This window comes from Salvelinus namaycush, chromosome 19 (assembly GCF_016432855.1).
Source record: "Salvelinus namaycush isolate Seneca chromosome 19, SaNama_1.0, whole genome shotgun sequence".
Lineage (NCBI taxonomy): Eukaryota > Metazoa > Chordata > Actinopteri > Salmoniformes > Salmonidae > Salvelinus > Salvelinus namaycush.
This window is the reverse complement of record NC_052325.1, coordinates 22,363,147-22,374,246: the sequence shown is the minus strand read 5'-3', so window position 1 is coordinate 22,374,246 and position 11,100 is coordinate 22,363,147. Positions and strand designations below refer to the sequence as shown.

The 11,100-nt window shown below is 44.5% G+C and overlaps 1 protein-coding gene across 1 annotated transcript; it reads right to left on the bottom strand.

The window, feature by feature from the left end:
• lcmt2 (leucine carboxyl methyltransferase 2) lies at positions 1-10,104 on the bottom strand. The gene is given in 12 exon segments (XM_039014244.1): positions 1-154; positions 156-168; positions 438-495; positions 1,071-1,175; positions 1,840-1,919; positions 2,016-2,173; positions 2,570-2,733; positions 2,735-2,769; positions 3,705-3,885; positions 3,964-4,054; positions 4,170-4,263; positions 10,032-10,104. Coding segments are annotated over 12 exon segments (1,206 nt in total).
• Between the last annotated feature and the right edge of the window lie 996 nt (positions 10,105-11,100).

The window sequence follows — 11,100 nt, the reverse complement described above, 5'->3', positions numbered from 1 at the left end:
TTATAGAACAAGCTTGAGGTCCACAGTGACAGGGTGAGGGTTGTGATGAGTCCCAAAGGCGAAGCAGTTTCCTCCTCCACCAATCAGAGCCATCATTGTTGACCCGTCAGAGTCGTTAGAGTCCAGGAGCGCCGAGCAGAAGGAGTGCAGCATGAGGCCAGGGTACAGCAGGCCAGAGGAGGGACAGAGAGAGATGGCAGTTGGTAATCAGTGAATCCATGTTATATTGTCTGTGTTGACAGTGTGCAGTGAAAGCAGGAGTATAACATAACAGGGGTACGGCAGACTAGGGGAGGATAAGAGATATGGCAGCTGGCACTCAGTGAATCTATTTTGTGTAGCCCATGACAGTGTGTACAGTGAATCCATTTTGTGTGTGTTATCTGTGACCGTGTGTGCACTACATACAGGGATGTAATATAACTGGGTCAAAGCCTACTCAGTGTCCAGGATGAGCTCCACACTGCCCCCTGTGGTCAAGTCTAACAGCAACCCCTAGAACATCCTCACTCCTCCCACCAACACCAGCCAATTACAAATCACATGGGCACAGTGGGACTATCTAGAACGAACTGAGGATGGTGCCAGCGTTAAAGCAACCCTTTAATTTAGCAGAACAATATCCTGGGCTTATTTAGAGGAGGACTACGGTGTCTGAAACAACTTATCTGTCCATTAATTCACTCCATGTTAAAACAATATGCAAAACACAAAGTGACACGATGCTTTGAAATCAATTATCTCCCGAGTGGCACAGCGGTCTAAGGCACTGCATCTCAGTGCAACAGGCGTCACTACAGTCCCTGGTTTGAATCCAGTCGGAATCGCATCCGGCCGTGATTGGGAGTCCCATAGGGCGGCGCACAATTGGCTCAGCGTCGTCCGGGTTTGGGTGGTGTAGACCGTCATTGTAAATACGAATTTGTTCTTAACTGACTGGCCTAGTTAAAAAAAAAAAAGAAGTGTTTTCCTGTTTGAGTTGTTGCAGCTCCACACCTGGGCACTAGAGGGGGTTGGAGCTGCAGTCTCTCTCAGCAGAAGCCTGTGGTGGTGGTGGGCCCCAGTAGGACTGTATCCCTCAGTGGAACACTTCCTCTACCCAGACCTCCACAGATCACCACCCCTCCTTTAGATGCACAGGCTGAATTAGAGAAGCGAGGCTCAGGCGCGGTGCCCTCATAAAACACACAGTCAAAGTTCAGTGATATGGTATTTCTTTGATGTAGGCAGCAGTGGAGGCTGCTGAGGGGAGGACGGCTCATCACTAACACAGAGAGTCTTCTGCCTACATACAGACTTGAAATCATTGGTCACTCTAACAAATCAATAGTCACTTTATTAATGCCGCTTTAATGATGTTTATATCTTGCATTACTCATCCCATATGTATATACTGTATTGTGTACCATCTACTGCATCTTACCTATGCTGCTCGGCCATTGCTCTTCCATATGTACATATTCTTATTCCATCCCTTTACTTCGATTTGTGTGTATTAGGTAGTTGTTGTGGAATTGTTAGATTACATGTGAGATATTACTGCACTGTCGGAACTAGAAGCACAAGCATTTCGCTACACTTGCGTTAACATCTGCTAACCATGTGATGTGACCAATAACATTTGATTTGAATAGTGGCTGGAACGGAGAAAATGGAATGGCATCAAACCATGTTTTTGATTTATTTGATACCAGTCCACCTATTCCGCTCCTGCCATTACTACAAACCTATCCTCCCCAATGAAGGTGCCACCAACATCCTGTGGTAGGCAGGCTATGTTCCCCACAGCTAGGTAATGCAGGAAGATACTATAATGAACAGCTGAGTAAACAAACAGACCTCGGTCCAACGCTGGTCATCAAAATACAGTGCATCCTCAGCCTCGTTCTGTCCTTCAAACACAAACAGGAACTTCTGACCTGCGAGGGAGACAGGAGAAGACTCTAAAACAAAGTCCTATCAGTAATCCCTGCTGCTGACAAACTGACTTTAGATCAGCCTGTAAAGATACTCACCTTCCTGCCTCAGTATGGTCGCAGTGTGCCTCCGTCTTGGTTGAGGCAGGTTGCCAGTGCAGCTCATCTCCTTCAAGGGGAGCCTCAATGAGGCCTGGTTGTCAGGTGCAACTGGGTCAGGCAGGTCACAAGGGTCATAGCTCACTCTGAAAAGGGTTCTGATTGGGTGGAGTGGGGAGGAGCGGCCACCAAACGCCACAGCTCCCCACCGAGGGACAGATGGTACAATGTGATACAGTCGGACACCTGGGAGGAGAACAGAACCTGATCAGGAACAACTCTGGGCCCTTTAGCCTATACCTAGAGCCAAGAGTTTATCGAAGTGATGTAAAACTCTGACCTCTTATAGTACCCCAGTCAGATCCATTCAGCCCGTCTGACCCCAGTCAGATCCATTCAGCCCGTCTGACCCCAGTCAGATCCATCTGACCACAGTCAGATCCATTCAGCCCGTCTGACCCCAGTCAAATCCATTCAGCCCGTCTGACCCCAGTCAGATCCATCTGACCACAGTCAGATCCATTCAGCCCTCTGACGCAGTTAAATACATTTACCCTTCATATGCCTTGTCCTGGAACCTGTGTGTCTGTACAGTTGTTTCTGGGTAGTCTCTGAGCACGTGCAAGGTTGAGTTGAGCTTCAGGAAGTGGTCCTGCATGACTCGACCAAAGGGATCGTGGGGGCGGATCTGCTCGTACATCACAAACAGAGACTGGGGTGAGGAACCTGGCAGCCCAGCCAATCACATCATACGACCGAGGATAAATCAAATTATCGAAATATATTTAAAAATTTGTCATATTAAGCAAACCATGAGGCACAATTTTTAATTTTTATTTATTTACGGATAGTGTCACGACTTCCGCCGAAGTCGGCTCCTCTCCTTGTTCGGGCGGCGTTCGGCGATCAACGTCACCGGCTTTCTAGCCATCGCAGCTCCATTTGTCATATTTCCATTTGTTTTGTCTTGTTCCATACACACCTGGTTTTCATTCCCTAATCACACTGCATGTATTTAGTCCTCTGTTCCCCTCCATGTCTTTGTGTGAAATTGTTTTATGTTATGTGAGTATTGTCACGCGCCAGACTTTTGTTTATGTTCCGTGTTTTGGGCACGTTTATGTACTTATGTGCTTTCGTTTGGACCGGAATAAAAAGTGCGCCTGTTAACTACACTCTGCTCTCCTGCACCTGACTTCGCCTCCAGTACACACCCGTAACAGATAGTCAGTGTCACACTCCAACACTCAGACATTATTTTAAAACAAAACATTTGTGTTTAGTGAGTCCGCCAGATCAGAGGCAGAAGGGATGACCAGGAATGTCCTCTTGATAAGTGTGCAAATTGGACCATTTCCTCTCCTGCTAAGCATTCAAAATGTGAAGAGTACTTTTGGGTGTCGGGTAAAATGTATGGAGTAAAAAGTACATAATTTTCATTAGGAATGTAGTGATGTTAAAGTTGTCAAAAATATAAATAGTAAAGTAAAATACACATACCCCAAAAAACTACTTAAGTATTACTATAAATAATTTTTACTAAAGTAGGTTATACCACTGATGGCCACCATGGACATACGCAGTGCCTGGAAACACACACAGCTGTTAGATGAATCACAGGCCAGCACTAGATATAGCGTCCACTGTGTGTTTGTGTGTTTGTGTGCATGTGTGTGGTGTGATACATACCTGTGGGTGAGGATGAAAGGGTATCCAGCACCTCATTGAGTTGAGTGTTGTTATTGATAACAGAAGCCTTGCACTGGGCAACATCTGGGAAGTCCAGCTCAAACACCACCACCCCCTACTGAGTCCCCTCTGCGCCCAGACGGAAATACAGGGAGTCAAACCCCGCTCCCAGAGACAACACCTGGAAACAAAGTTTGTGTTATATTAGGCATGCCAATGACCATAGGATTTGGCAAAACAGCACAAACAGACCTTGGACCAGGCTAAGCTGTCTCCTGGGGCAGCTTTCTGTCAGCCACAGAAACGGCTTGACACAGTGGTCTACAGCTCTCCAGCGTACATAGTAAGCCCTGCACCAGAGATATAGTAGAAACACATAAACAAATACATAGAGGAAGGTCATTCTAACTATACAAATCTATTGAGTGTGTGTGTGCGCACATGTTATGTTTCTATCTTAGCGACCTGTTGATGAGAGGGGCTCTCCTAAACTCCTTAAACACAAACTGCTTCAGGTAGTCATCCAGGAAGTAACCCTGAGCTACAGCAGACACCTCACCTCACCTCCCCTGCACCTGACACAGCAACAACACAACACTGTCACAACAGTATAATGACGTATAGCTAGTAGCCACAAACGCATAGTTTCCACATTACAGACAAACAAATGAACAGAAAGGCCACCTGCATAACAGCAGTTATTACACTGCTATCCTACTGATATTATTGCAATACTACTATTGCTCCAGTAATATTATGGCAGTTGCTGCATTCAATGTAAAGTCAATGAGCAGAACATAACGCAGCATCTCTCCCCTGATTTAGCTTTTCTTTTGTTGGTTACTGGCATTATCAGAACATCTGTCAACGAATTAGCTAGCTAGCTCACTTGTTCGTTTATTCATTAAAATGTGTGCAGTTCTTCTCTCGCCAATGCTATAAATTCTCAGACAACCCAAAGATTCCGTGATGCCCTTCCAGACTCCCTCTGCCTACCCAAGGACATCAGAGGACAAAAATCAGTTAACCACCTAACTGAGGAACTCAATTTAACCTTGCGCAATACCCTAGGATGCAGTTGCACCCCTAAAAACAAAAAACATTTGTCATAAGAAACTAGCTCCCTGGTATACAGAAAATACCCGAGCTCTGAAGCAAGCTTCCAGAAAATTGGAACGGAAATGGCGCCACAGCAAACTGGAAGTCTTCCGACTAGCTTGGAAAGACAGTACCGTGCAGTATCGAAGAGCCCTCACTGCTGCTCGATCATCCTATTTTTCCAACTTAATTGAGGAAAATAAGAACAATCCGAAATTTATTTTTGATACTGTCGCAAAGCTAACTAAAAAGCAGCATTCCTCAAGAGAGGATGGCTTTCACTTCAGCAGTAATAAATTCATAAACTTCTTTGAGGAAAAGATCATGATCATTAGAAAGCAAATTACAGACTCCTCTTTAAATCTGCGTATTCCTCCAAAGCTCAGTTGTCCTGAGTCTGCACAACTCTGCCAGGACCTAGGATCAAGGGAGACACTCAAGTGTTTTAATACTATATCTCTTGACACAATGATGAAAATAATCATGGCCTCTAAACCTTCAAGCTGCATACTGGACCCTATTCCAACTAAACTACTGAAAGAGCTGCTTCCTGTGCTTGGCCCTCCTATGTTGAACATAATAAACGGTTCTCTATCCACCGGATGTGTACCAAACTCACTAAAAGTGGCAGTAATAAAGCCTCTCTTGAAAAAGCCAAACCTTGACACAGAAAATATAAAAAACTATCGGCCTATATCGAATCTTCCATTCCTCTCTAAAATTTTAGAAAAAGCTGTTGCGCAGCAACTCACTGCCTTCCTGAAGACAAACAATGTATACGAAATGCTTCAGTCTGGTTTTAGACCCCATCATAGCACTGAGACTGCACTTGTGAAGGTAGTAAATGACTTTTTAATGGCGTCAGACCGAGGCTCTGCATCTGTCCTCGTGCTCCTAGACCTTAGTGCTGCATTTGATACCATCGATCACCACATTCTTTTGGAGAGATTGGAAACCCAAATTGGTCTACACAGACAAGTTCTGGCCTGGTTTAGATCTTATCTGTCGGAAATATATCCATTTGTCTCTGTGAATGGTTTGTCCTCTGACAAATCAAGTGTAAATATCGGTGTTCATCAAAGTTCCGTTTTAGGACCACTATTGTTTTCACTATATATTTTACCTCTTGGGGATGTCATTCGAAAACATAATGTTAACTTTCACTGCTATGCGGATGACACACAGCTGTACATCTCAATGAAACATGGTGAAGCCCCAAAATTGCCCTCCCTAGAAACCTGTGTTTCAGACATAAGGAAGTGGATGGCTGCAAACGTTCTACTTTTAAACTCGGACAAAACAGAGATGCTTGTTCTAGGTCCCAAGAAACAAAGATATCTTCTGTTGAATCTGACAATTAATCTTGATGGTTGTACAGTTGTCTCAAATAAAACTGTGAAGGACCTCGGCGTTACTCTGGACCCTGATCTCTCTTTTGACGAACATATCAAGACTGTTTCAAGGACAGCTTTTTTCCATCTACGTAACATTGCAAAAATCAGAAACTTTCTGTCCAAAAATTATGCAGAAAAATGTATCCATGCTTTTGTTACTTCTAGGTTAGACTACTGCAATGCTCTACTTTCCGGCTACCCGGATAAAGCACTAAATAAACTTCAGTTAGTGCTAAATATGGCTGCTAGAATCCTGACTAGAACCAAAAAATGTGATCATATTACTCCAGTGCTAGCCTCCCTACACTGGCTTCCTGTTAAGGCAAGGGCTGATTTCAAGGTTTTACTGCTAACCTACAAAGCATTACATAGGCTTGCTCCTACCTATCTTTCCGATTTGGTCCTGCCGTACATACCTACACGTACGCTACGGTCACAAGACGCAGGCCTCCTAATTGTCCCTAGAATGTCTAAGCAAACAGCTGGAGGCAGGGCTTTCTCCTATGGAGCTCAATTTTTATGGAATGGTCTGCCTACCCATGTGAGAGACGCAGACTCGGTCTCAACCTTTAAGTCTTTACTGAAGACTCATCTCTTCAGTAGATCATATGATTGAGTGTAGTCTGGCCCAGGAGTGTGAAGGTGAACGGAAAGGCTCTGGAGCAACGAACCGCCCTTGCTGTCTCTGCCTGGCCGGTTCCCCTCTCTCCACTGGGATTCTCTGCCTCTAACCCTATTACAGGGGCTGAGTCACTGGCTTACTGGTGCTCTTCCATGCCGTCCCTAGGAGGGGTGCTTCACTTGAGTGGGATGAGTCGCTGACGTGGTCTTCCTGTCTGGGTTAGCGCCCCCCCTTGGGCTGTGCCGTGGCGGAGATCTTTGTGGGCTATACTCGGCCTTGTCTCAGGATGGTAAGTTGGTGGTTGAAGATATCCCTCTAGTGGTGTGGGGGCTGTGCTTTGGCAAAGTGGGTGGGGTTATATCATGCCTGTTTGGCCCTGTCCGGGGGTATCATCGGATGGGGCCACAGTGTCTCCTGACCCCTCCTGTCTCAGCCTCCCTTATTTATGCTGCAGTAGTTTATGTGTCGGGGAGCTAGGGTCAGTCTGTTATATCTGGAGTATTTCTCCTGTCTTATCCGGTGTCCTGTGTGAATTTAAGTATGCTCTCTCTAATTCTCTCTTTTTCTCTTTCTTTCTTTCTTTCTTTCTTTCTTTCTTTCTTTCTTTCTTTCTTTCTTTCTTTCTTTCTTTCTTTCTTTCTTTCTTTCTTTCTTTCTTTCTTTCTTTCTTTCTTTCTTTCTCTCTTTCGGAGGACCTGAGCCCTAGGACCATGCCTCAGGACTACCTGGCATGATGACTCCTTGCTGTCCCCAGTCCACCTGGCCGTGCTGCTGCTCCAGTTTCAACTGTTCTGCCTGCGGCTATGGAACCCTGACCTGTTCACCGGACGTGCTACCTGTCACAGACCTGCTGTTTTCAACTCTCTAGAGTTGCGGTAGGAGCGGTAGAGATACTCTCAATGATTGGCTATGAAAAGCCAACTGACATTTACTCCTGAGGTGCTGACTTGTTGCACCCTCGACAACTACTGTGATTATTATTATTTGACCATGCTGGTCATTTATGAACATTTGAACATCTTGGCCATGTTCTGTTATAATCTCCACCCGGCACAGCCAGAAGAGGACTGGCCACCCCTCATAGCCTGGTTCCTCTCTAGGTTTCTTCCTAGGTTTTGGCCTTTCTAGGGAGTTTTTCCTAGCCACCGTGCTTCTACACCTGCATTATTTGCTGTTTGGGGTTTTAGTCTGGGTTTCTGTACAGCACTTTGATATATCAGCTGATGTAAGAAGGGCTATATAAATACATTTGATTTGATTTTGATTTGAAGAGAGATGTACCTATTGATTATTTAACTTACGTCACCTGAAATTAAATAAATTAGTAAATGGATTCAGGAGCTAGTTACATTGTTTATACAGATGAAGAGAGAGAAGTGTTTTGATTTTGCAGCTTTGTCACATGACGCCAGAGCTAGAACAACGAGGGTTAGTTATACAAATCTTTTGTGACGCTTAGGTTCTCTCGGGATGAAAAGAGCACCGTTATGTTGATCAAAGCTCTACTGCGCCGTCCTGGGGTATGGAGGGAAATGTCTTTGTTCAAAGTCAGGTCAGATACTTCTATGTAGGGCATTATAACCTCTGGCAAAACACTAAGTAAAGGTATTGATAAATTAACTGTGACCTTACCTATCTATGAAAAATTGCCAGGATAATAATAATACATTCACCCGAATCAAATCCATGTTGACATAAGAGAAAGGTCATGTATAGTGCTGTGCTTTTTTGACAACAATGAAATCTGATCATATAATGTGAAAACTTTGGATGAAGCCATCGATGACGTCACCCCATTGTTTCCTATGAGAATGCTCAGTGGCGCATTTGAAGATCAGGAAGTGTCATTTCAGCGTGTCACCATCTTGCTACATGGAGGAGTTTTTGGAAACATCGCATGTGCAGTTTGATATACTCCAGAAAGTGACGTTCCAGGCTAGCTCAGTGCTGCCTGCAGAAAGGCAGAGGGCTCTGCTTTGTGACAAATAACAAGTGGTGAGATAGGGAAACATACAGGAACTTGCAAGCTTCTGCTCTCCCGACTTGGAATACTTGGTCACCAAATGTCGCCCTTTTTTACCTTCAGAGAGTTCTCAGTGATTATCGCCACGGCTGTTTACATCCCGCCACAAGGCGACACCAAAAATGCTCTCAAAGATCTTTACTGGACCCTGAACAAACTGGAGACCGCGTACCCAGAGGCAGCATTCATTGTCGCGGGGGACTTGAAGAAAAGTAATTTGAGAACCATGCTCCCGAATGACTATCAGCACATTGACTGTCCAACTTGTGGAGATTCTACGCTGGACTACTGCTACACGCCTTTCGACACGGGTATAAGGCCATCTCCCGTCCTCCTTTCGGCAAATCTGACCAGGACTCCATTTTGCTCCTCCCCATCTACACACAAAGACTCAACAGGGAAGTTCCTGTAGTCATGTCAGTACAACGCTGGTCTGAACAATCAGAATCCATGCTCCAAGACTGTTTGATCATGTAGACTGGAATATGATCTGGGTCGCCTCTGGAGATAACATCAATGGCTACTCCAACTTAGTCACCGGATTCATCAAAAAATGCATAGATGTGACACCAACGGTGTCTTTCAAAATGTATCTGCATCAAAAACCGCTGTTTATAAACACGGCAAGGTGACCGGGGACAATCGTAAGGTTAAACAGTACAAATTCAACCAACACAGATCGATCAAGATGGCGAGACACAAGTATAGGGAAGAAGTGGAGGAGCAATTCAGCAGGTTATATACGGGGCACATGTGTCAAGGGCTTCTAACAATCACAGATTACAAAAAGAATGCCAGTCACGTCGCGGACACCAACACCGCCCTACCGGACGAGGTAAACACCTTTTTCTCACGCTTCAAGCAAAACGACTAAGCTACCGAGGAGAGCCCCTGAGGACAACAAGGGATACGTGCTTACGGTCTCCACGTGTTGACCCTCGCAAGGCTGCCGGCCAAGACAGCATCGCTAGATGCGCCCTCAGAGCATTTGTAGACCAGCTACTTGTTGTGTTTTCTGACATTTTCATAAAAATGCCCAAGAAAAGGAAAGTAATTGAACTGAATGACTACCGACCCAATGAAGTGCTTCGAGAGGCTAGTCGAAGACCAAATCATCTCCTCCCTCCCCTCCCCAACACACTCGACCCTCTCCAATTCGACTACCGCCCCGACAGATCCATGGACGTTACAATCGCCATTGCACTGCACACTGCCCTCACCCACACTGGACAACAGGAATGCGTACGTGACGATGCTGTTCATCGACTACAGCTCAACCTTCAATACCATAGTGCCCTCTAAGCTCACCACTAGTGTTGCAAAGGGTCTGAAATGTTCCATTGGAAGTTAAGCCCGGGAATTTGGGGAATTTTGCTTAAATTCATCAAAAAAATTACCTTATAACAGTGAACCTTTTTTGTGGGATATACATAAGGCAATTCCAGGTCTTGTGGCATATTTTGGTTAAACTATCCCCAATTCAATGGAATTGCAACCCTCTGCATGCACAGTGCATTCTTCCATCACATGTGCAGCTGATTCTCAAGATCTTGCACACTAATGAGATACTATTGAGCCAACACTACTACACTGTCTGAGACAAGAACTACAATCTTTCTGGTAAGTTTTGATTACAATACTGGATGGGGTGAATATATTTTATATGACATACATGATTTTTTGTTAACTAGTAAATAGTAGCCTACAGCAAAGTGTGTTTAAAAAATGTCTAACTTGTTAACCATTTCTGCTAGTTCGTTTTTGCTACCATGTGGGTTTTAGCTTGCTTGAGCCCGCTAACTGAGTGTTAATTCACCTGTTTCCATACATGTTTCATTTTAAAACATTTATCTTACAAAGGAGTTGTTTAATCCAACTGCTTAACTATTTATCTGTACGCGGAATTGTATTTGTTTTTTTTTATTACCATTTTTTTTCTAATCTAATCAGGAAAATTCCACGGGCACTATCTGATGTGTGGAGACATTTCACTGCAGCTAATGTAGAGGGAAAAGCTGTATACATTTGCAAATACTGTGCCAAATCATATGTGAAGAATGCAACAAAGATGCAGAATCATATGGCCAAGTGCATAAAGTTCCCTCAGCGCTCACAACAAGCAACCTCTGACAAAAGTCCCTCTACTTCTATTTGAGGTGAAAATTAGGAATCAGACACCTTATCGATAGCAACAGCTCATGGTTCTCCTGGAATCAGGAGTTTATTTGACTCAATGGAGGAGCGTAGTCAGAGAAATGC